General features: G+C 38.3%; 1 protein-coding gene across 1 annotated transcript in view; it reads right to left on the minus strand.

Annotated features, from left to right (window-relative positions):
- Positions 1-27,500, minus strand: part of DKK3 (dickkopf WNT signaling pathway inhibitor 3) — a 67,970-nt gene that overhangs the window by 29,951 nt on the left and 10,519 nt on the right. Inside the window, exon 4 of the mRNA XM_074230324.1 lies at positions 27,035-27,115. Coding sequence (XP_074086425.1) covers positions 27,035-27,115 — 81 coding nt within the window. The remainder of the gene's footprint in view (positions 1-27,034; positions 27,116-27,500) is intronic.

Below are 27,500 nucleotides of genomic sequence, written 5' to 3' on the forward strand. Positions count from 1 at the left end.
TTAGCAAGGTAGAACTGGGGAGTGAGAGAATTTTAAGCATGGGGAACAACCTTCACAAGGAGACAGGAGATACACAAATTATAGAAAGGGTTTGGAGTAACTATGCTTCCTTTCTGAAAGGATCCCTTCATTCTGCTGCTATGTCAAAGGCAACAAGACTGAAGAGTCATGTGCTGTCCTCTTACACACATACAGAAAAGTACCTCAGTGTTAGTATGAATGCTATCAAGTGCTCATCAGTTTCATTTCCAAAGAATACAAATATGGCACCTTCACCGCACTTACTTCCCCAGCCCATACTGGCACTGGTGGGTTCAATGTCCAAAGGGGCAATGCCACTACTTTTATAGTAACTCACATCCCTGGTACTGCAAGATTTCTGGGTCCTGTCTTTCTTTGGAGGGGAAGTATTCAAGAAGTTTGCTATGGCTTGTGATGGATGAATTGCTTGATGATCACCTTGGCTGGCTCCTCTTAGGGCATGATAGCTCAATTATATCATCAACCCACTGCTAAACTTGTCACACAGGCCACTCTGATTGCAAAATTTATCCCACATGAGGCTTGGCTGCTCCTTGACTGGACCAAGTAAATTGTCTGGTTGTTGCTTCTACCATTTTGGACAGGGCAGATTTCTTGGACACTAGGTTTTTCACAAGGCACAAAAAGTAGGTATTCTAATAAATCATTGGAAGAATTATGAACTAGTACAACTATTCGGAAGAACAATGTGCAATTATGCCCAAAGGGCTATAAAACTATACATACCCTTTAAGAAGGCAATACCACTACTAGGTTCACATCCCAAAGAGATCAAAGGAAAAGGAAAAATCTATATGGGCAAAAATATTTGTAGCAGCTCTTTTTATAGTGGCAAAGAATTGGATACTGAAAGAATGCTCACCATTTGATGAATGGCAGAACAAGTTGTAGTATATGATTACGATGGAATGCTATTGAGTTATAAGAAATAATGTGGTAGCTAGTTTCAGAAAAACCTGGGAAGATCTATCTGATTTGATGCAAAGTGAAGTGAGTAGAACCAGGAAAACCTTGTACATAGTAACAGCACTATTGTACAATAATCAGTTGCAAATAATTTAGCTATTCTGATCAATTCAATGGTCCAAAATAATTCAAAAGGATACATGATAAAAAAAAGTGCTATCTGCCTCCAGAGTGAAAACTGATGAATTCTGATTATAGACTCAAGTATGTTTTCACTATCTTTACTTTTTCTAGGTTTTTTACAACATATTTTATATGAAAATATGTTTTGCATGATTTCTTATGTATAATTGACCATATTACTAGCCTTCCCAATGGATGGGGGAAGGAAATTGAGATAGGGGAGAATTTAGAACCCAACATTTTTAAAATGACTGGTAAATTTTTTTAAAGATTATCACAGATTCTCTTCTTCTGTCATTCTCTGAATGCCATTGCACTACAATCTCTGGAGACATCTCTGGTTGTATCCCTTTCTTCCTTTTTTTCAATTGTACTCTGGAGATGTGACTCAGCCAGTATTTATTAAATGTTTACTATATGTAGATACTGTACTAAGCACTATGATTGAAAGCAAAAGACTGTCCCTGTTCTCAAGGAGCTCACAGACCAATGGGAGAGAAAAGATGCAAAAACCTAAATACAAATATGATCTATACATACATATATGCATGTATATATTCATTCATTAGGAAATAGTTTTAGAAAGAATGCTGTTGAAAGAGGGGGTGTGGCTGGGACTTAAGAGAAGCCAGGAAGTGGGGATGAGGAAGGGAGGGGGGAATCCCAGGCAAGAGAACATCCAGGGAAAATTTTTGGAGTTGGAAAATAGCATGTCTTGTAAGAGGGACAGCAAGGAAGCCAGTATCTCCCCATTCTCCTTCAGCAGCTCTGCTTGATTTTGACTACAAAGAACACCATGTCTCCCTCCATAATAAATTGATGCTAATTGATTTAGGTTTTTGATTCATACTATATCTAGAATAAAAAGCCCACATTCTAAGTAGTCAAACCAAGCATCCTGGAGATGGAGCACTCACTCCCAAAGGCAAATTGTTTTTGTTTATTTTAAATTGGGAATTCTTACCCTGAATTCCAAGAATAGATTTCAGGATTTGTGTAGGAAAAAAATTATTTTATTTGCAACCAGTCGTTTTCTTAAAAGGGAATTCATGTCACAAAAGGGATAAAAAGCTCTGCTCTCAAGGGACACTTCTGACCTGATCACTTCCATACCCTCAAACCATCAATAACTCCCCATTTCCTCTAGCATCAAATGAAAACTCCTTAGTTTGACATTTTATGCTTTCCATCTACTTCCTCCCTATCTTTCTAGCATCATTTCATGTGAAATACCATGTGTTCACAAACTCTATATACTGTACCACAAATCATTCCTTCATCTGAGCTTGACCCTTCATTTCTTCTCTCTCATTCTTTTAACTTTTTTTTAGATTTTTGCAAGGCAAATGGGGTTAAGTGACTTGCCCAAGACCACAAAGCTAGGTAATTATCAAGTGTCTGAGGCTGGATTTGAACTTAGGTACTCCTGACTCCAGGGTTGGTGCTCTATACACTGCACCACCTAGCCACCCCTCTTCTCTCTCATTCTTGATGCCTGAAATGCACTCTTATGTCTCCTCAAAATCCTTATATTCCTTCCAAACACAAGGTGGGGATACCTTTTTTAGGAAGCTTTTCCTGATCACACCTTGGTTTTTCCTTATGGTATATTTATTTGTGTAAATTTTATATCCCTTCGTTCCCTCTAGAATTTAAGTGCCTTGAGGACAGGCACTATTTCACTTTGGTTTTTGGATACTCAAGCACTGAACCACATTGCCCACACAGAGAAAGTGTTTCATGAATGCTTGCTTGATTGACTTCGAATTGAAAATAAACAGAGGAAGATAGCAATAATTTAAAAAAACTGTGGTTTGAGATCATGAAATGCAAAGAAAGCACAGGTTTATAAGCCAACTCTGAAACATATATCTAAAATAATATGTATAGGTGATAAATAATTTATTTGAATTCCTACTCTATTCCAATTAGTATTAATAAGTTTGCTATGATTCCATAGGAGTAGTGGTTATAAGTTCTGTTTATTAGGCACCAAAGTTGTGAATTGCAAATTGTAAGCTCACTTAATCATAGGAAGTTAACTAAAAACCTTCCATTCTTATTATGACCAAATCCAGCTTGATGGAGATGACTTAATTACACAGAAAGTGCCTCAACTTATTTTGTACCTACAGACCATTCTCACATGAGTGGGTGACCATCTTATGATCACCTGATCAGTGGAAATGCCCCATGCTTTGCCCAATCAGAGACCCCCCCCCCACTGATATACCTTTTCCAGCTGATGTATCATTTTTGGCCAGCAAAGGAAGATCTATTAACCAATAGGATTCTGTACTTTGTGTAGCCTCTCTAGCATGTATCAAATCTGGTATCAAACCTTATAAAAATAAGGTCCTAGAAGAAGGGGCTATGTCAGATCATGAGAGAAATATGAGGTCTGCTTTATTAGAAAGGACCACGGATCTTTTAATAAAGTGTCATTGGCTCAGAGATCTGCCTCAGTCTCTTTTGTTGTAGGCTAAACGATTTTAATACTCTCATATATACATATATATATAAACAAACATACACATACACACACACACACACACATCTAAATCATAATTATCTATCTCCAGAAGAGAATGGTGAGAGGCAGCATGGCAGAGTTAACAGAACTGGCTCAAATTGTGCCTTTGACACATAATAGTTTTATAATCCCAGACAAATCATTCAACTTCTCAATGTCCAGACACGTATAAGGCTAAACGTTGCAGAATAATGGTAGGCATGTCTTGACAAGGGGAGTTGAGAAAGGGGGGGAGGGAGAAGAAAGAAGTAAGGTGGGAGAGGGAGAAAGAAAAGGAGGGAGGGGAGACACATGAAAGAGAGAGGAGGAAGAGAGGGAGAGAGAGAGATTTGGGCATGGCAGATAACAAATATCACCACAAAAACCAAAATTGATTCTATTTTATATAGAAATGAATGGCTTATCAATGTCCACATCATTTTATAATGAGTTGTGCACATTCAGATTATCAACACAGTAGAGAAAAGGCCAAAATATTGTACCAAATTAGAAGGGTGAGCATGAGAAGATGTATATATGATTACAGTACTGCAACCTGACTTGCAAGCAAGGTATTTATTTCTCATTTTTCAGAATTAACAAAATTAAAGATATTAACCCTCTCACCATTTCTTTGAGAAATTAAACCAATACAAAATAACTGCCACAATATGTAGATATAATATAATATTCCTTGTAAGAAATGATTAATCTGAAGAATTCAGAAAAACTCTGAAATGCCAGTGTGAGCTGACACATAGCAAGGTAAACAGAACCAGGAGAACAATAGAACAATAGAACACACAATGATCAAAAACAGGGTAAAGGAAAGAAACTTTGAAAGACTTCACAACAATGATAGGTGAAGGGACTAATAATTATTTGAGGACCGATGGGAAAGCATGCCTCCCTCCACTTGTCAGACATAGTGGCCTATTGGGACAGAAGGAGGTATGCATATTCTGACATGGCTAATATGTTTTTCTGTTTTACTTCATTATTTATTATGAGGATAGGACATGGAGCGGTTTTTAGAAAGTGACAGTGATGTTTTTAAAAGTATCAATAAATGCAGTGGATAGAGCACCAGCCCTGGATTCAGGTGGGCCTGAGTTTAAATCCAGCCTCAGATATTTTCTAATTACCTAGCTGCGTGACCTTGGGCAAGTCACTTAACCCCATTGCCTTGCAAAAACAAAAAAAAGGGCAAAAAAAAGTATCAATAAAATAATGGTTAAAAATAATTGCCACAATAAAAACTGGATAGAGCTCAGAAACTGCCATGGCCAATGAATACTTAATATCTCTGCCAAGCAAAGGGATATGAAAGCCAATGGTAACATTGGTTTAAAGCATAAGCTCATTTGCAAAACATTAAGGACAAAGATGATGGAAGAATGTGGGCAGTGTTGCCCCATAAAAAGAGCAGGGGGGATGGTGGGGTGGAGAGGAGAGCCAGTCTGCAGAGAGTAAAGCATCCCATGTAAATGAAACCAGGGAAAGGCAACAAATGAAAAGGAACAGTTCTTCCAGCCATTCCATAACCTTTGCATTGGCCCTTGTGTCACCACATCAGGACCCAAAGCACTATGGGAGAAAGTAGCAACAGCATTTAGAAAGACAGTACCTTTCTTTAAATTGGACCTAATGGAATGTTTATGAGAAATCTATACTAAAGAGAATATAATTTTAAAGGCATTCATCTGGATTTTCAAGATATCTTAAAGATTCCAAATGGAAAAAAATCCAATGGTATCTTTATTCCTCTTTCCAAAAAAGGTGATCAATAGTAATTTATGTTCTCTGTACCAAGCACTTTACAAATACTAACTCATTTGATCATTACAACAATCCTAAGAAGTGAATTCTGCTATTATTCTATTTTACAGATGAGGAAACTAAAGCAAAACTAAAGCAAAAATGAGATTAAGTGACTTGCCCAGAGGTCAAATTTGAATCAGATTTTCCTTAGCCCAGTTCCAACACTCTAACCATTCTGCCACTTACCTGCCCAACCACCAATACTTCCTCTTGTTTCTTCATCTCTGTACCATTTTTAGGAGGTTAGCCAGCACATATATTGAATATTGGGAGACATGGGAACCTCAGAAGTTTAGGGGGCATTGTGCAGGTGGGACTGCCACAAGTAGCTCAGAAGCCACTCCTGTTCCTCCCTAATGATGTTCCTATCATGCTGAGAAGAGTTGAGTTGAATGAAAATAGAGAGCACAGGAACATTTCCTGAGTTTCTTAGATTGCTGGAGGTGAAGCATGCAAGAGTATGGCAATAGCAAGCAGTTGGCTCTTTCTTGGAGGTGAAGAGCGGAGGTATCAGAATTGGAGGGCTGGAGGGTAGAGTTGTAAACTCCTCCCCAAACCTTCATTTATAGAGGGCTCTGAACTTCTAGAACTTGCCAGGTAACTCTCCATTTTCCATCATCAACTCTACTTGGTTTTGAATTCCTGTGCCAGCTGTTCCTTGATGATCCTTCCCCTCCCCCAACCTTTCAGCTTCCTTTTCTGTGTTATATGTATTTTATGTGTGTGATGTAATATGTATTAGAATATAAGCTCCTTGAGGGCAGAAATTCTTTGTTTTTAATATTCCTAAGATTTAGTGCAGTGCCTTAGGCTTTTCAAGCATGTTTTTTTTTAAATTGAATTGAATCAATGTTACAAGAATCTAAAGGACAAGGGAAACATACATCAGATTTGAGCAGGCTGTAGCATATTGCCAAAAAGGACTTCGCTGTGGGGCATTATCAACCGCATGAATCATCGGGAAAGGGTGTAACCAAAAGCCAAAAGATGAATAGTATGAATGCTAGCTATATTGTTCCTAAGATATTAAAAGAAAGGAAGGCCTCTGGCATGTTGGGTGGATCTCTAGTGGAGGATTTATGGAAAGACATGGAACAGACCAAACAAGAAAAAAAAGACATCAAGGGGTTGAGGCAAGCAGCAGGAACTCACAGAACTGCAGATCTGATGTCTTAAGAGTATTCAATTAATTTATAGACTTCTGGGTAAGCAAATAAAATGCAGGACTGGGACTCTGGAAGACTAAGTTCAAATACCACTTATGACACCTGCCAAGTGACTAAGTGTTTAACTCAGTTTCCTCACTTGTAAAAAGGGGATCCCAATATCTCTAGTACCTGGCTCACAGGGTTGTTGTAAAACAAAAGTTCACTCTTTGTAGAATGCTTTATAGAGAGAGAGAGCTACCCAATCATCAGTTATTGCTGCTATTTACTTATTTGATTTTTTTTAACATCACCTGCATTTCCTAAAGTATCCTTATATACCGGGCAATTCAGAAAATTATGCCTTATGCCAAAATATTTTTTAAAAGATAAAACTAAAAGATCCAGCAAAACTAAAAGAGTCTGACATCATTTGCAGTGTTCCACACCCATAGTCTTCCACCTCTTGTTATTAATCTTAAGGAGAAAACCCTTTGTATGAGTTATACAGTACAATATATTAAAATGGGGGCAGCTAGGTGGCACTGTGGATAGAGTACCCTGGAGTCAGGAGGACTTGAGTTCAAATCTGATCTCAGACACATGATAATTGCCTAGCTATGTGACCTTGAGCAAGTCACTTAACCCCACTGCCTTGTAAAACTAAAAAAACCAAAACCAAAACCAATATATTAAAATGATGCCAAGGACAAAAGATGCCCAATTCACCCACCTTTTGAAACATATTTCATGGAGAACCCAGGAAGGATCTTTTAATTCTAGTAGACAACATGGAAGGAACTTATAAATAGACAGCCAGAGAGAACCATCCTATAGGGTATTAAGAACATAAGCCTTGAGCTTCTGAAGAAGTCCTGCACTTCACTGGTAAGAGGATATTGTGGAAACCCTTAATCCTTTATTCGTCACCCCCATCCCCCATAAACTACAACATGACTCCACTGTGAGGACTGGGCAAAAAATAGACTAAATTTGACTATTTGAACTAATGACATGCCTGGGGGGAATAGGTGAAGTAGACTTTGTTTCAAAGAAAATTTTCTAACTCCAATTCAACTTACACATTTCCACACTGTTTAAGGAATATTCCAAACCACATTCTTTTCTAAAATGGCAACACCCATGGAAAGTTTTCAGTAGGAAAAGTTGGGGGAAATTATATGCAAATGGAAGTCAGACTGAAGTATCATATGAGTTTTCCCCACAAGTCACACCAGCTATGCTTACAGTAAGTGGCTCTGGAGGTATAGCAGCCAATTACAAGATTGAGAGTGAGGAATCTGGTCATATGGCTTGGCTCCCAAAGGCACTCCTTTTCTCCTCCAGTGTTTCCTTCCAACTTTCCATTCAATTAATCAAACAATCAATCAACAAACATTAATTAAATGATTACTGTGTGCATGGAAAAGACTAAGCAGACTAATAAGACTAATATTAAGACTAATATTCCCTGTCTTCAAGGAGCTTACAGTCTTTTTTTTTTGTCTCAAAGAAATTTTATTTTATGACTCATTAAGACATGCTGGCAAATATAAGATTTTAAAATCTAGAAAAACAGGAAACAAGTTAACTGATGCACATTTTTTTAAATTCTGCTATCTCTTATACTTTATTTTTCTTCCTTAAGGATGTGATTTCTCTCTCATCACATTCAACTGAGATCAATACATACCATGGAAACAATGTAAAGACTAACAGAATGCTCCCTGTGGGGATGGGGGGGAGCAAGAATGGGGGAGAAATTGTAAAACTCAAAATAAATAAAATCTTTCTTAAAGGGGAGCTTACATTCTAATGAAATGGGAATGTAACTCCCAGATGTGAGGTGGGGAAGGTTATTAGTCTCCTGTGATGCCACATGAACTTGAAGAAAGATGGAACTCCTGACCAGTTGAGAATATCCAGAGAGGAGAATAGTAGAGTTTAAGAAAGACTTAAGGTTGACCTGGTGACAACTCTTTGCAATTAGAGGTGAGGCTCAGGTCTGCCTCATTGTACATCCATGCAAAAAAAAGCGAGGAAAGAGGAAGAGAGATGCCTTGGAGAAGAGGAAAAACCCAGCCATGAGGTTTTTTTTTTTTGCCTTGCTCCCTACAAAAGTGGAATTTGAAATCTCCTTAAAGCCTGAATACATCCTAAAAAGACAGATCCCAGCTCCTATCTATTTCTCCTTGTAACATAGACTACATTGAGTAGGTGCCTTAGGTATTCCAGTATTAGACAGAAATTGGATCCTTTATCTTTTACTGACTACCCCTGTAACATGGTGCTTTTCTGTTGCTTCTATTACATAGATTCAAGACTTAGAATGTTATACATGTCATGGGATGCTATTGTTCTATTAGAAACCAGAAGGGATGGGAATTCAGGGAAGCCTGGAGGGATTTGCATGAACTTATGGTGAGCGAGATGAGCAGAACCAGAAAAATATTGTACATCCTAACAGCAACATGGGGGTGATGGTCAACCTTGATGGACTTGCTCATTCCATCAGTGCAACAACCAGGGACAATTTGGGGCTGTCTGGGATGGAGAATTCCATCTGTATCCAGATAAAGAACCATGGAATTTGAACAAATTTCAAAGACTATTCCCTTTAATTTAGGAAAAAAACTGATATCTTATTGTCTGATCTTGTTACCTCTTATACTTTTTGTTTCTTCCTTAAGGATATGATTTCTCTCTCATCATACTCAATTTGGATCAATGTACAACTTGAAAACAATGTAAAGACTGACAAATTTTCTTTCTGGGGGGTGGGGGAAGTAAGATTGGGGTGGAAATTGTAAAACTCAGAATAAATAAAATCTTTAAAAAGAAAAATAATGTTATACATGGATCAATCTTTTTCTGTGAAATGGTATATGGTCACTGTGAGAAATGTAGGGTGTTGGAGGGGAGTCCTTAGGGAATCCATTACAAAGGGGGAATGGCCCAGCCAATCACAAGACTGGAAGAGTTTTCCTAATCCCATTCCAGGGATACCAAACCCCAAACCAGTTCTCAACCTGTCAAGAGTGACCTAGAGATCTTGACCTAATGCTGCTGAGTTTGTGCAATTAGGTAATTGAATATTAACCCACACACCTCCTGTGACAATTGGGGTTCTTTAGCAAATCATGCATCGGATGATGTGGGGGGGGTAAAATTAGGGGCATGTCATGCAATGGGTGGACCTCTTAGATTGTAACTCAAACTCTGAGAGCCTATAAACATCCAAGAGGGAGGGGAAAGAGTTTCTGAAGACCATAAATTACCTGACTGTGAAGACTGATTTGTGCTTCACCCCAGGTGAAGTACCCGTACCTTGTAAGGTATATCTTGCTAGGTTCGTGAATAAAATCTACAATTTTCTCTCACTCTAGAAGGCTTTTCTTTTCATTCATTTATAACAGTCACATTTACCAATATGATATGTTAGATAAAATAGTAGACATGTTCTCATATTGTCAGATTTAAAAAACTCTTTGTCTAGAGGGCTTATGGAAAGACATGGAGTGCAACCAAGCAAGGAAAAAAAAGGCATTGAGAGGTTATTAATTAAATGTTCTGTCTTTATGCTATTTTTATATAGATAGAATATATTGTCTCTTAGAGAATACTGTGATCCTGACTCTGGCACAGTAACTTGTAAAGTCAGCTAAAAAGGCCTTGGAGGTCATCCAAACCAAGTTCCTCATTTTACATATTAAGCAGCTGAGACCCTGAGAGGGGAAGGGAGCCACTACTCTCAGAAACAATTAGGAAGGGCTGAGTTGTTTAGGGAGGCATTATCCATTTGGGGAAATACAAATCCCAAGTGGAACTCCTCCTTTCAAGATTTCTCAGGTGGTAAGAGTGGCCTTGAGCAGCCATCTGAGAATTCTGTAGTATTGGATGACTGATAGAATTTCAAGAACGTTAAGGGTTCCTCAGTCTGCTGCCTGGAACCTTTTTCTTTTGTTGAATTGATAAAAAGGAAGGGGGGGATTGAACCTTCCTACAAAGAAGTTTACCACTGACTGGAAGAACAGGCGGTCAGCTCCATCCTATTCAGGTCTGACCCATCCCCCTGGGATAAGGTAGTGGAGTATAACTCTTATTGATTTGAGTGTCATGAAGGGATGAAAGTTAAAAAAGATAAAGAGGAAAGCAAAAAAGCAAAAAAGCAAAAAGGATTGTCCTTTATATGAAGAGATGGGGTATAATGAGCAACAATCACTGCTTACAATGGTGAATGTATTTGCTGTTATCTACTTGTATGTGGATTTTATGATTGTCGTTATAAGAGAAAGATGATTGGGGAAGGAAGGAGAAAATAAAAAGCAGGCATATGTGTATACGGCTCCTACTGCATACCAGCCACTATGGTAAGGACTTTTAAAAAAAAGTATTATCTCATTTGATTCTTACAACATCCCTGGGAGATAGGTGCTATTATTATCAACATCTTATAGTTGAAGAAACTGAGTCAAACGGGGGGGGGGGCTGGGCTAAGTCACCAGCCTCACTTTCTCCTCCAGAGTCATCTGGGTCCAGTGGCAGATATAAATCAGGGTGAATAGGAGATGGTCCTGGATGTGACACGTTTAAGGTTAAGTGACTTGCCCAAGGTCACACAGCTAGTATGAGTCAAGTTCTAAGGCTGCATTTGAACTCATATCCTCCTGATTCCAAGATCACTATTCTATTGCCATCAAACTGCCCTGAAAAATGGAATATGTCAGAGATATAACTAGGGGCATTTTAAACTAGGAAAAAAACAATGTTGTAATAGGGGAATGACTGCCATGAGCATAGCCCAATTATAGGAGCCCTCAATTTCATCAGGCAAAGGTATGGTCTGACTCTCACTCATGTGAAGGCTTAGGGAGTGACAAGTCCCACAAGAGGGGTTTCAGCATGATAGATCCAACACAGAGACTGGAGAATAGTCTGGGATTGATCATAGAATAACAGCAGAGGAATACAAACCAAGGTTTGGGATTTCTGGTTGCTGGGGGAGGGACCTATAATCATTTCTAGGAAACAGGCACCCACCTACAACAGATGTTGGCACACTGGGACAAGGCTCCCTTTTCCCTCTGTTAAGTAATGTAAGGTATTGGAGATTGAGAATATTTGTTCAAGCAATCTTCACCTAAGAGACAACGATGTAGGCCGGTCATGGTCTACCAACCATGCCTTCCCATCTGGGGACCTGAACAAGCCCCATCAAAAGATATCAACCCTCAAGCTGTCCCAATCCTGATCACATGCTTTAGCCAGTCAATGGCACAGGAGGAAAGGGGACAGGAGTAGCCTCCAACCTTTCCATTGTTTTATGTCTTGAAACTTTTCCAGGTTCCAATTTTCTTGCTTCTGACCCTTGTGAGAATCAGGTCACTTCCTTCAGTGATTCTGACCTGGTTACTGCATTTACCCTGCAGAAAATAGGAATCAAATGACTAGCACTGTCCTTCTGAGATTAATTCCACTTCTCTCTATAGCATATAAGTACAAAGTTGTTTGTATGTTGTCTAGAATATTTAATCCCTGAGAGAAGGGACAATGTTTTTGTCTTTAGTTTTATCTCCAGTAGAGCATGTCCAGCCATGTCCTAATTATACCAGACAAACTCAATCAAACTAGGGCAAGAAAATATTTGAGTACCAAGGACAGGGACAAATGGGTTCTCCCAGTGAGTTCTGATTGCTCTGATTTGGCCCTGCAAAAGAAGAAAACTTGAAGCTGAGGCTGTGGTTTTTACCATTTGCCTTTCTAACAGGTGGTGGTTGGTCAGCAGCTCCACACATCATAGGAAAACTCTGATGTGTTTCCACAAAAACTATCTTACTCTCTTTACCATGAGCCACAGAACAGTGTTCTCTGTTTTGTTCAAAACCACAGAATCCTAGAATCTCTAGCCTGCAAAGAACCCTGATATAGACCCCGTAGAGATAGATGGATCAATGAAGAGTAAGGTGGCATTCTGTCCCAGAACCTTAGTAACAATGTGACCCTGGACAGGTCACAATGCACTGGGTGGTAGAGTGCATAGAGTTCTGGGCCTGGAATCAGGAAGACTTAAATTCAAATTTACCTTCCTCAGACTCTTACTAGCAATGTGATCTGGTGAGTCTAGTTCTTCCTTCTGGGATCTAGCAAAACAAGCTTAATTCCTTTTTTTTCCAAAGCAGCCCATCAGATATTTCGGAGAACTATATGGATCTAAAATAATGGACCTAAAGCTGGATAGGATCCCAAAGGCCATTGTGTTCACCCATTTTATAGACACAGAAACTGTTGCCCAGGGAAGCTGTGATTTATCTGAGATCACATAGATAGTAAAAGTCCATGATGGGATTTGAAAAAAGATACTGTGACTCCATATTAAGTGTTCTTTCCAGCACATCATGCTACCTTCTCAAGGAAGGAACTATTCAAGTAATTCAAATCCATTTGAATATTGCAATCATCACTCCCTTAACTCTTCACTAGGCTAAATATGATCATCTCCTTCTACTAATTCATGTGTATCTAACAATCCAGTACACCCCTCCCATTATCTTTCTAGTCATCCTCTTTCTTCTGGACATACTGCAGTTTTTCCACATTCTTCCTAAAGTGGGATACCCACAAATACTCCAGAGGATTATCATCATCTCCTGTATGTGGGGCCCTGTACTTCCATTTCCATTAATGTAGCCAAAAGCACATCAGCCTTTTATATAACCATATTGCCCATAGAAAGTCCACTAAAATTCTTGTCCATTTCTTCTAGCAGTGCCTCCCATCTCCAGTACTCATTCCTTACTCCTGATTTCTTGTCTAGGAAGGCCTTGAACCATGAAAGAATGGAAAGAGTCTCATTTTTCCCATGATTGTATTTTCTTTCCATCACATCACTAAAACACCTCAGGAACCAACAGCTTCAGATACATGTACACAACACCCACTTACAATGTCCTCATTTAGAATTCTACTTTTTCCATCTGGTGTTCTGTCCATAGGTGACAAATTCCACACACAGTTATCTCTCCAGTCTCCCTTTTCTGACCTTCTCTCTCACTTTTCCAAAATTATCTTTGTTTGAAAGTTCACATAATGAGTACTAAGTACTCTAGAGGTATTCATTGAATATTTATTTAATTAAACTAAAAGAGACTGCCTAAACCTATCTAGATTCATCTCCTCAAATTCCCAGGTCCTTGTAGATAAATATAAAGGATGATACTTTGGAGCAACTTTTAAAAACAAATGAAATTCCATGGATAGCTATTTATTTATTTATTTAGACCCCTTAGGTAAACTCTTTCATTCCTCCTTAAGAATTCTTGATATACTCTTCATAACTTGATTTCTTAGATTTCTGGGCTTCAGGATTCAAAGTTCTGATTAACTCCTCTTTGAGTTGATGATTTAGTTACTACCATGCCTGCTCTCTATAACCAGAAGACCTGGGTTTCTATCCTGGTTCTATTACCTGTATGAACTTTGGGCTATTTCTCTGGGCCTCAGTTGCCTCTTATTTAAAATGAAGGTATGATAATAGGTGATCCCTGAGATTCCTTCTAACCCTAAAGTCTATAATCTATGATTCACTCTAATCTGACCCCTTAATCACTTTATCTCTGGAATCAGAGCTTGTTATATTTGTAGCTGACTGAGGTAGTTGCCCCTAGCAACTCTAGCACCTTGCTTCTTTTTAGAAACTGTCCCAATTACAGAGTTTAAAGTTGACATCTCTTGCACCAAACAATGGGATGGAAAAAGAAAATGAACTGTTCTCTCCAATCAGAATGAGACTAAGGTTGACTTGGAAAGGAGATAAAACATTTGGGATATTTTTCTTTCTCAGTCTGGAATTGATGGAAAGGCAGGCATAGGCAACAAGTGGGGAGCAGTTAACATTTTATGGATTCCTAAGGTGCAAACAATATCCCAACTCACCGTCCCCTTTGTCTCTGTGCAAGTTAGACTAGTTTTTTCTTTAAAAGGTTTTGAATCTTTCCTTATGATTTGACTTGATCAGGGGAATAACCTATGATTAACCCTGTTAAATGATTAATGATTTAACTCATTAAAGGTTGTTGATATCACTTTCTATATTACCTGATTACAAAACAGCCATGAGGAGTTCTAGCCTTAATATGAAACATTGGCAATGGATCATGATGAGCAAATCAGAGGCAGGGAAGCTGCATTCAACTGAATGAGCTAGTGCCTAGCCTCATTGAATAGCCTTTAGTCTTAAGTAAATCTTTTTGTTCACTACTAAATGATTGACAAATGTCTCATTTTTTCCAATACTGAACCTAAACTACCATCAAATTGACCTAGAGCTGGAAACTCACTTAGTCCAACTCCCTTGTATTCCAAATGAATAAACAAAGACCCAGCAAGGAAGAGTGATTTGCCCATGATTAAGCGTGGCAAATGGCAGAGCTGAGATTAGAACTCAGAACCTCTGACTTCCAAATCATAATAGCTTTTTCTTTTGCCTACTGTAACATATATAGAAGTGACCACAGAGGTCCTGGAACCCAATGTCACATCTGGTACAGGAGTCCCTTTTCCAAACTGACCAATGATTGTCCTTGGATGACAGGGCACTCACTTCTTTCCAAAGTAGCCTCTGCCACATTGGACAGCTGCCATTACCACAAAGTTCCTTCTGGTGTTGAAAAGGAAAATCTGCTTTCTTCTACCTCATAGTTTTGCCCTGGGGCAAGATAGAAAAGGCAACCAACTCCACCCCCATCTCCTTTTCTCTAAGCAACAGGACCAAATCTCAGCTTAAAGGTGAGAAAACAGAGGTACTGAGAAATTGGCTAATGGTCATGTAATAACAATAGTTCAAAAAGTTATATTGATTTAAAGCTCTCCAAAAAGTTTTATTTATATTATCTCTTGAAAAATCTTCTCTTTGTCCTTATAAAACCCTTTACAATCTTACATGAACCCCTTTCTGGTTAACTGTAAATTGGCTCCTTCAGACCCATTGGACATGTGTGTCCAGTCAAACTGATATACCTGCTGGACATACAATATTCTAACTCTCACCTCTTTACCCCTATGTAAAACTCTGTCTCTGACCAATTTCCTTCCTTACTTCCTCTCTTTAGAATCAGCTAGGTGGTTTGGGGATAGAGCAGTGGATCTGAAGACAAAAAGATCTGAGTTCAAATTTGATCTAAGATACTTCTTAGTTGTGTAACCCTGAGCAAGTCACTTAGCTTTTGCTTACTCAATTGTCAGATGAGAATAATAATAACACTTCAAAAGATTGTTGTGGGGGCAGCTAGGTGGCAAAGTGGATAGAGCACTGGCCCTGGAGTCAGGAGTATCTGAGTTCAAATCTGACCTCAGATACTTAATAATTACCTAGTTGTGTGGTCTTGGGCAAGCCACTTAACTCCATTTGCCTTGCAAAAAACAAAAACAAACCTAAAAAAAAATATTGCTCTGAGGATCAAATAAGACAACTGTGTAACATACACAGCAAATGCTTGAAATATAATATGAAGTATTGGTTTCCTTCCTTCTTGAAAACCATAGCTCCCTACACATTCTAGTGCTACATCCAATGAGAGTCCTTTCCTGCTTTCCTGCTTTCCTCAGGTGTCGGTATTCCCCTTCTCAAATTACTAGTGCATACACATACAGATACACACATATATTTACATATACTTGCTCAAACACATACATATATACATACATGTGAGTGTGTGTGTCTTATTTACTTATATATGCCCATTATTCTCTCCCCATCCCAATAGAAAGTAAGCTCCTTGGGAGGAGGAAGGTTTAATTTCTGTTTTTGTAATGACAGGACCTGGCGAGTAGCATGAGGATTTAATTAATAAATACGCATACACCCAAATATATGTCTTTGTATTGACATGATCTGACAAATAGTATAAAGGTTTATTAAATAAATGTTTCTTGTTGATGGAGAACCAATGGAAGAAAATGGAACTATTTTTCAATCAAACTGAAGAAAGATGATAAAGCTAACCATTCTTCCATATCTATAGGTTTGAAGGTTTACAAAGTAGTTTATATATGTTATTTAATTTGATAGTAGTTGTAATCCCCAAACATTATATATCTAATAGAGAAATATGGTAGTGTTTGCCTTTAACACCTTTCCTCAGCTTGGGCTAAAGTTGTTTGGTTCATTTAATAATGTATTTTAAGTGTTTTAATAGCAGTCAGTTGGCCAAGAAACATTTGCTAAGTTTGTTTTATAAGGTATAGCCAGTGCTAAGTGCTGGGGTAATAGAGAAAGACAAAAAAAATAATCCCTGCTTTCAAGGAGCCTACAGCCTAATGGGGAGACAACAGGCGAGCAACCCTATATGTCAAGGATGCGATATTCAGAATAAATTAGAAATAATCAGTAGAGGGAAGGCACTGTAAGTGATAGTAATCACATTTTAAGTCAACATTATATGGGGTATGCTCAGAACTTTGACTTTGTGCCAATATTTAAATGTAGGCAAAATCTCTGGAAGATTTCAAATGAGTTTAGCTATTTTTTTAATCACTGGCATGTTTTCATGTCAATGTCATTTAAATATAGCTTGGGTATGTTTTGAAAAGAGATGTCTTCTCCGTAATGTTGCTCTTATCTACTGTGTATGTTTAACTAGTTTGGTGATTGTTCAAATATTTACTGAAAGGTCACAGATTTTTTTTCAATGGTCCCTTTCTGGTGTTTTCTATTGGATTAAAGCTCCCAGAAGACCACAAACTTGGCCAGAAATCACAAAGCAAACAAAATAGAAACCAAGTCAAGAAGCTTAGAGACCAACCTGACCCAAATTCTGAGGGTAATGATATGATTGGCATCAATCTCCAATAAATTCACACAAGACTTTCTGTTTTCTTTAAGAAACTACCCTTCAAAGACCCCCTCCAACCACCCTTCTCACACCATTTCAGAAGGAGTTACCAAGTCCCACCTTGGTCATAAGGAATGAATGGCACATTCTCATTATGGAACCCTTTGTAATCATTCCCTAGGGCTACTACTGGGTGAGAAGAAGGAGGTGAGTGAGTCTCATGGTTGTGATTATCCTTGCTGCTTCTAAATCCTTTTACTACTGAGGGTAACTAAGTACAGCCCTAGAGCATTCCATCATATTATGAGACCTTAAACAGGTTCTAGGTCTCTGTTCTCAAAGAGTTGTTATTCTGATTGGAAAGACAAGTACATATGTAAGGTTGAACAGAATAAATATAAAGAGAAAGCTACAGATAGAGAGTCAACTTCAATATCTTTTATATGTTGCTAGCATGAAGCAAAGAAAATTATTAGGAATATAGAATTTTGTTTTCCTAGTGGAACAGAAGCTCTTGGAGGGCAGAGATTCAGTATACTAGAGAGGTCATTGGGTCTGGAGTCAGAGTTCTGGGTCCAAATCCTTGTTCTAAGCTTTTACTACTTAGGACCTTAGACAAGTCAAATAATATCTCTAGATTCTCAGGTTGCTCATTTATTGGAGCTGATGACCTCAGAGTTCTCTTTTAGTCTGATATCTCTAATCTAAAATTACTTTTTTTTTAATCCCCAGTGCCTAACACTGGGCTTTCCATATAATAATAGTCTCTTAATCAATGCTTATCGAATGAATGGTAATGTTAACTGTTGATGATAAGAAAACAGTATAGTACAGTAAAAAGAGCCCTGGTCCTGGAGTCCTGGACCTGGATTCAGATCCTCCCACTACTAATTGCTACCTGTGTGAATTTAGGCAAGTCACTTAAATCTTCCTCATTTCTAAAATGAGGTAGTTGGATTAAATGACCTGAACTGAAGTTCTCTTCCAGCTCTATTATCTATGATTTCATCTATGGCTCTTATAGGCCCCCTTTTTCTACCACCCTTGCTCAGGAGGGAAATGGATGATGCTCAGAAACATGCCTCACAAAGAGGAAGAGAACTTATGTTGTTTTTATTTAATCATTTTTCAATCATTTCCTTTTTTAAATTTTTTTGAATGTTACTTTATTTTAGTTTTTCAATTACATGCAAAGATAGTGTTCAATATTCAATTTTTTTCAGTAATTTCTAACTCTTTCTGATTCCATTTAGGATTTTCTTGGCAAAGATACTGGAGTGCTTTGTCATTTCCATCTTGAGCTCATCTTTATTGATTAGGAAACTGAAACAAATGGGGTTAAGTTATTTGTCTGGTGGAGCTGTGAACTCATCCAACCTTTCTTTTTTTTTAGGTTTTTTTTTTAAGGCAAATGGGGTTAAGTGGCTTGCCCAACACCACACAGCTAGGTAATTATTAAGTGTTTGAAGACCAGATTTGAACCCAGGTACTCCTGACTCCAGGGCCGGTGCTTTTTCCACTGGGCCACCTAGCCGCCCCCTCATCCAACCTTTCTGGAGAGAAATTTGGAACTACACCCAAAGGGCAACAAAAATGAGCATACCCTTTGATCCAGCAATACCACTACTGGGTCTATACTCTGAAGAGATGATGAAAAAGGGTAAAAACATCACTTGTACATAAATATTCATAGCGGCTCTGTTTGTGGTGGCAAAGAATTGGAAATCAAATGAATGTCCTTCAATTGGGGAATGGCTTAACAAACTGTGGTATATGTATGTCATGGAACACTATTGTTCTGTTAAAAACCAGGAGGGATGGGAATTCAGGGAAGCCTGGAGGAATTTGCATGAACTGATGCTGAGCAAGATGAGCAGAACCAGAAAAACACTGTACACCCTAATAGCAACATGGGGGGGATGTTCAAACTTGATGGACTTGCTTATTCCATCAGTGCAACAACCAGGGACAATTTTGGGCTGTCTGCTATGGAGAATACCATCTGTATCCAGATGAAGAGGCAAGGAGTTTGAACAAATTTCAAGGACTATTCCCTTTAATTTAGGAAAAAACCTTCAGATTATCTTATTGTCTGATCTTGTTGTCTCATACTTTTTGTTTCTTCCTTAAGGATGTGATTTCTCTCTCATCACACTCAATTTGGATCAATGTACAACATGGAAACAAAATAAAGACTGACAGATTGCTTTCTGTGCAAGGGAAGGGAAAGTAAGATTAGGAGAAAAATTGTAAATCTCAAAACTCAAATAAAATCTTTTTAAAAAAAAGTTATTTGTCCAGGATCACATAGCTAATAGATACCTTGAGCTAGATTTGAACTCAAAAAGACTTCTCTTGACTTAGTACTCTACTATTCCACCACCCAGATGCCCTAAGAAATAATGCTACATTTACCTTTTCTCACCCTGTAGAGAATTTAGGGTTCTTGGGAAAGAAGACCTTTGAGAAGAGAAAAAAGCCCCCCCCTTTCTAGGGCTTTCTTAAGGCTTAACCCTGGTCCTTGGGGTGTTTCCTGCCTTATAGCTCATTAATAGAGGTGGGATGGTGGGGACAATTTAGTTTATTCAAGAATGAAAATTTGAACTCAAAATATGCTAGCCCAGTGACCAAAAAAGCCGACCCAGAAGGAGGTCCTTCCCAAAAACATAGAAAGGAAAAATAAACTAACAGAAAAACTCTCCCAGTCAGGAAGACAGTACATATGGTGTTAGTTTGGAATGTAGGTCAAGGCCCAGTATAAGAAATATTTCCATATGCTGATTTGTGCATTAAGGACCAAAACTCCTAAGCCTCTGTTGAGGGCCTTGCATTTCAAGTGATATTTGATCCAGGAAGTTCCAGGGTCAGTTTTTAAAATTCCATTATGAACTTTAAAAGTTTCATTGCTGTAGAATTATAACTCAATTAATACATTATTAAAAATCATCATTTCAGTCTACAGAGCCTATAGGGGAAATAGTTGATATCTCTCTTGGAAGAATTAATGAATAGGAGGGAAATTATATTTTTAATGTAGAAATACTAGTAGTTCACATTTCTATAGAATTTTTCTCACAACTTTACAACTTTTCCTATTTAATAGATGAGGAAAGGAATGATCAGAGATGTTAAGTAAATTACCCAAGGTCATATAGCCAGAGACAGAACTTAAATTTCTTCTGACATCAGTTCCAGTAGACAAAGTGATCTTAGCTTGAAAACAGTAAAGGACCATAGAGGTCATTTAATTCAAACCACTCATTTTTACAGAAAAGAAAACTGAGGTCCAGGGGAATCTATATAACTTACACAAGATCTCCTTGGGCCATAGAAAGAGTCTGTATGTAATAAGTAATTATAAAGTAATAAATGACAGAACTAAGATTTGAACCGAAATCCAGTAATCTCTGCATAGCATCACTCTCCTTCCTCATGCTTGCAAACATGTCCAAGTGTTTCCTATCTAAAAAGAAAAAAAATGCCTGAAATCTTCCTTTCACTTTTCATATGCTCTAAAACTATTATCAAAACCCTTTCTTTCCTTTCATATCCATAGTTTTAGAAAGAGTGGTCAACATTTTGGTTTTGTTTCTTAATCAACCAAGGACACTAATTTTGTCATTATTTTTTCTATTTGTACTTTTTGTTTGCATTTGTATCTTTGTTTGTATTTGTATTGTATGCTATTGCATTCATTTTCTTGTTATTTTTTTATTTCCATGGGATGATTCTTTGAAAGGGAAAGGAGGGAGACTAGGAGGAATGAAGATGATGTTAAAACAAAAGATAGCGATAAAAATGATTTTAAAAATAATATGCTAGGCGGCTAGGTGGCACAGTGGATAGAGCACCAGTCCTGGAATCAGGAGTACCTGAGTTCAAATCCAGCCTCAGACACTTAATAATGACCTAGCTGTATGGCCTTGAGCAAACCACTTAACCCCATTGCCTTGCAAAAAATAAAATACATGACAGCAGCTAGTCACTCCCCATCTTCCAACCCCCAGCCACACACATCTAAAATGACTTGTATTCACTTTGTCCAAGAACAAGAGACATGCAGTGGCATATAAAGGGCTAGCCTTGATAACTGGAAAATCACTTGGAATCACAAGCTCAGACTAGCAGCTGCTGACCTCCACTGGGACAAGGGATTTCCCCATCCCAATGAAATCACAGCTATGAACCACATGATTACTTATACATGTAAATATTGCATTTCCCTATAGAATGTGGGCTCCTGGAAGGGAGGTAATGTTTTAATTTTGTCTCCCCACCCTCCCAACCCTTAGCTCTTAGTAAAATGCTGTAGGTTGCAGATACCTAATAAAGAAATACTTGTTGAATGAATGAATTCAAGAGTCTGAGGAAGTATGGTGCAGTGGAAAGTATGTAGATATATGGTCAAAACTGTGTGATCCTGGGCAATCCACTGTCCGTTCCTCAATTTCCCCACCTATAAATTGAGGAGGTTGTGGTTACATGTTCTCGGAGTACCCTTCCAGCTCTAGGCTGAAGTTATCATGACCTTGGACAAACACTACTCCTCTAGATTTCATCTTTCTTTGTTGTTAAAATAGGATGGTGGAACTCTAACATTCCTTTTAGTTCAACTCTAAGAGTTAGAATTTGAAAAGTCCAGAGTTTGCCACTCACAACCTGCCCTTTGCAGTAACTCTAAACCTAATCCCCCAAAGAATTAGGATGTAAAAAAGGCAGCCATGTGACTTCATTCTAGAGGGAGAGCCCTGTTGTGCATAACACTTTCTACTCCTATAAAAAGGATCTTGCTCTCTCCAGCTCCATAGTCTCTGCTTCCCTCTCCCTGTCTTTACCTTCTCCCTAATATGCTTGGGCCATGAATACAGTCAGTCTGACTGCTGACCTGTAAAGTGGGTGCTAACTGAATGACCTGCAAAAAAGGCAAACCACAAGATCCCCCCAGAGCATTATTGTTGGCCAGTCTCCCCAGGTGAAATAACAGATTCAATTGTCCTTTTTTCCCTTCCACTTCCAAATCTAAAAACAGGCCATATACTTAGTTTTCAAGTCTTCATATATTTACATCCTGTAACTTTCCACAAATCTCAGATTTCCACTTGTATAAATACATGGGTGAGGGGAAGAAAAGAGAGAAGAAAGGAGGGAAGGTGAGGAGAGGGAAGAATCTAGCTCCTCTAATGACAGCCTTCTGAATTTGAAATCTGGATATGTTAACTCTCTGCATACACTATATACTAATTCACTAAAAGCATACATTGTTAAAATCTTTTTTCCTTTAAGGTAGAGTTTCTACTGTACATGACATATTTTCAGAAGCAACTGTGAAAATCATTAACTGTGAAAGTTGGAAGGGACCTTAGCTTGCAATTTGCAGTAATCTACTTTCCCCCTCTCTTTCCCTCTCCCCTTCACAGTAATCCACAGCACACCAGCCAAAGCATTTTAAACACCTGATCAAATCCCCAAAAGCCAAAGGGCATGGATGGAATGGAAACTTGCAGTAGAAAAAGCTCTTTCCAAGATGGCAGATGACTTCTCCTTCCTTCATAGACATGCATCTATTACTTGATCCAAATAAGAGAATACTGCTGCCTCCCTTCTACAGGAGGGTTTCTTCCTTCCTTCCTTCCTTTCTTTCTTTCTTTCTTTCTTTCTTTCTTTCTTTCTTTCTTTCTTTCTTTCTTTCTTTCTTTCTCTCTTTCTTTCTTCCTTCCTTCCTTCTTCCTTCCTTGTTTCTTTCTTTCTTTCTTTCTTTCTTTCTTTCTTTCTTTCTTTCTTTCTTTCTTTCAGCAAGGCAGTGGGGTTAAATGATTTGCCCAAAGTCACACAGCTAGGTAATTATTAAGTGCCTCAGGCTGAATTTGAACTCAAGTCCTCATGACTCGAGATAAATGGATAACTCTATTATCAATTAGGGACTGCTAGGTGGTACAGTGGATAGAGCACCAGTCCTAGAGTCAGGAGGACCTGAATTTAAATGTGGCTTCAGACACTTAGTATTTATCTAACTGTGTCACCCTGGGCAAATCACTTAACTCCATTGTCTTGCAAAAACAAATAAAAGAAATGATCAATTATCAGTTAATTGGAAATGGAATCAGATAAAATGCTGGCCATTTGAAAGAATATATGAAAATATAATATTTTAGCCAATCTAATCCAAATCTCCTTTTAACGTTAAAGTGGAAAGAATACCAACATTTGACTAAAGACAAAGCCCCAAGCATTTAACCAGGATAAATCAGTCACTATTTGTTAAGACAAATGAGATACATTAGATTCTATATTAAGTGCTAGATGATGTAAAAGAGATTGTTCTTTGGGAAGGGGTTGGGCCAGTTGAATTCTGAGGTCCTCTCCAGCTCTGGAATGCTCATAGTCTATGTTTAGATTGGAGAATTCTGTTGGAGTTCAAAACTAGCTTGCAGAGTCTTTGCATAAGTCAAAGAATATGGTGCTTTTATCTTGGGGAAGAGCATACACAAAACATGAAACTATTCTTTCTGAGGAGACCCAAAGATCTCATTTTTCACTCTTTCCTGGCTAATTACAATATACTTTATTCTCTAAGGGAAAATAAATGGGACAAGTTTCAAAGGAGAAAGCTGTCGATCTTAGATTTTTTTCATTCTCCTTGTCTTCCTTTTCCATTCCTCCAGCTAGACCTTAGAAGTCATACAGTCCAACACTCTCATTCTATAAATGATGAGTCACTTGCTCAAAAATCACCCAGTCAAATAATAAGAAAACTGGGATTTGAACCCAGGTCTTCTATCTCCATATTCAGTGGTTATCATTTCCTCACATTCCTGGCTCTCCTCATATCCTCCTCTGATTTCTTTTGAATATTCACCCATCCCTAGCATTTGGTTTCATTTCTCTGACAATGTCTGTGATCACTTTTTCAGTTATTTATTTATCTCGCTTTCCTCAGTCAGATACCCTCAGTCTGATGACATTCATAGAATGGTATGTGAAGAGCTGGAGGCACCTTGGACATTTATCTAGTCCAGTTTCCTTATCCTACAGATGAGGGAATGAGGCCCAGATGGAGGAGGGGACTTGTTCCAAAGTCACAAGACCTAGATTGAAGAAGGGACTTGATCCAAAGTCACACAATAAATTAGTACCAGAGCTGAGATTATAGCCCACGTCGCTGACACGTCATCTTGCTTTCTTACAAAACAATGCTGCCTTCTCTTGAGTTCTCAACCATGACGGATTCTCCCCAGCCTAGGGCTTCCTCTCTCCCTATGAAGCTCTAGGTTGGGTTTTCTGACTCTTTTTGGAAGAGACTAAGAATCCCTACCATTCCACAGGACAGTCTGGCTCTGCTGTTCACAGTAAGTGTGAACAAATGTTAATTTGAATTATTTTTGGTAAAATCTACAAGCTGCCCGAATCCTGGGCCAATAGGAGAAACCCCAGTTCTTTTCCTAGACATTGTCCAAGACCAACAGGGCCAGAAAGCACCCAATTTTTCTTTACTTGATCCCAATAAGGGAACGCTACTGCCTCCCTTCTACAGTAGGGTTTCTTTCTTTCTTTTTTTGCAAGGCAGGGGGGTTAAGTGACTTGCCTAAGGTTATATAGCTAGGCAATTATTAAGTGCCTAAGGTTGAATTTGAACTCAAATCCTCATGACTCCAGAGCCAGTGCACTAGTCACTGCATCACCTAGCTGTCCCTAAAGGAGGGTTTCTTAAATCTTTTTGGATCATGGACCTGTTTGGGAGGCTAATGAGAAACAAAAGGGCCCCTTCTAAGAATAATATTTTCAATGCATTAAAATAAAACACAAGATTAGAAAGGAAACCAAAAACTAATGAAAATAAAGATGTAATGTTTACTTTATTTGGCCATTGAAGTTCACAGACCCTCTGGAATGTATACATAAGAAATCTCTGGATCCTGGGCTAAGAAAATCTACTCCGGAGAAATGTGATCCACGTAGAATAGAGGTGGTAAATGTGGTAAAAAATATTTAGAGAACAACTTATATGACAGCAAACATGCCATAAGATAAAACAACACTGAAAAGCCTCAGAATGATTGATGAGGTAACCAACTGTTACTTCACTGACTGACAACAAAATTTGCTTCCTGACTCTCAGCAGACAGGTGATGGACTACAGGTTTGAAATGGGGCATTCCTTGTCAGTCGTGACCAATGTGTTGATTTCTTTGGCTTAACTGTTATTTTTTTTTAAGCAAAGAGGATTCTATAGACAAGAAAGGGTGAAGAAGTGATTGAGATACTTTCAAAAAAATCTACATGTCTTTTGCAACATGACTAATGAGAATATATTTTGCATGACTTCCCGAAATCAAGTTGCTGGCCTATTTATGTGGGGGGGGGGAGGAGAGGAAAGGAGGGCAAGAATTTAAGAGAATAAAACTTTGGGAAGATAAATATTTTTAAAATTGCCACACTGTAATCACAAATATTTAATAAAATAAAATTATGTTGGAGGAAAAATCCACAAAGCTTTAAAAAAAATAAAGTCAGAAACCCCTATTCTGTACAGGACAGAGCTTAGGATCTTTCAAATATGATTTCTGAATGTATTCTGGTAAGATAGAGTAAGGACATATAGGCATGCCCTTTTCCTCAGAACATGGAAATTTGAAGCTATATACTACCTTCTGGGAGCTAAGGTGATACAATAGAGAGATCACAAAACTTTGAGTCCTAAGACTCAAAATGCAGTTCTGCTAGTGTATGTGTATGAAGGTGGGAAAATAATGTAATCATTCTAGACTTAGTTTCTCCATCTGTAAAATTGAAGGAGTCGAACTAGATGACTTTTAAAGTCAATTCCAATCCAATTCAAAACAGATGATACCATTGCTGCTGTTGGCTCAGATCTCTTCTCAACTTGCCTCTTAACCATCTTAAGTCCATAAATGATCTACTATGTTTTCTGAGTATAAAATTAGGGAAACTTCAATCTCAGGACAACCTGTATAATATTAGATAATCAGAGGCTGATACAATAGGAAGTCAAGAAAGGAAATCCCTCTTTCAATTCTAAACCTATGCTTTTTTTTTGTCTTTGACAAGTCTGATAGTGTCTGGGTTTGTACTATTAAACTGCATGGGTCTAAAGGAATTGATCTGCCATGTTGGTGGACCATTGTACCAAAGTTCCTTGGCTCTTACCTTATCTTACTGGGGCTCAGGATTCCATGTGACTTCCTAGATTGCTTTACTCTATGACCCAGAGCACATTCATTCTTCCTCCTGTCAGCTCTCCTCTCTATGTTTTCTTTCCCCGTTAGAATGTAAACTCCTTAAGAATGATCAGTGCTTTCTAATACTTATATCCTTGCCTCTTAGAACAACACCTGGTAGACAATAAGTGTTTAATAAATGCTTTTTCTAACTGTCTATATATAGTTTCTGAGGACTCTTGCAGATTTAAGTCTATGATCTCATGACCTTCCATCTGGCCTTCATTTCTTTCATCTGTAAACTGGCAGCACTGAATAAGATGACCTATTTACATCCATTCCAACCCTAAATATAATTCTGTCTTCTTGCTCATAGTGGAAGCTAATTCTGGAAATAAAGAATGAATCACAAAGACTTACATGATTCCTTTTCTCTTCATCCTTTATGGTGGTAATAATGGTCTCTGAAACAACTGTTTGTCCAGTTTGATTGTTGGTTACCTAGGATGGGAACATTGGCACACTGAGGACAAGTGGGATGTAAGATCTGTTTCATCCAACAAGTTGGTCCCAAAGTTCCCCTTCTTTCCTAAGGGAGACACATCTGGAAAAAACAGCTTTGACTGCTAACACTCACCCTTTCTTTCACAAGCACGTGAAAAGTAATCAGATTCGGCCCTAAAGAATAATGACAATGACCACTGCAACCAGACCTTCCGAGTGAATAACTCTTAACAGTGTCTCAAGTGCTTTCCCAGACGGTGTCTCGTCTGAAACCCATGACAGGCCCCTCCACCTGCTGTTCCCCTGACCTCCCTTCATTCAACATGTCATGTGAAAAGAAGAAATTCATTGTTTCCTTTAACTGTAATTGTAATCTTCATGT

Source organism: Macrotis lagotis, chromosome 3, assembly GCF_037893015.1.
Source record: "Macrotis lagotis isolate mMagLag1 chromosome 3, bilby.v1.9.chrom.fasta, whole genome shotgun sequence".
In the NCBI taxonomy this organism is placed as follows: Eukaryota; Metazoa; Chordata; class Mammalia; order Peramelemorphia; family Peramelidae; genus Macrotis; species Macrotis lagotis.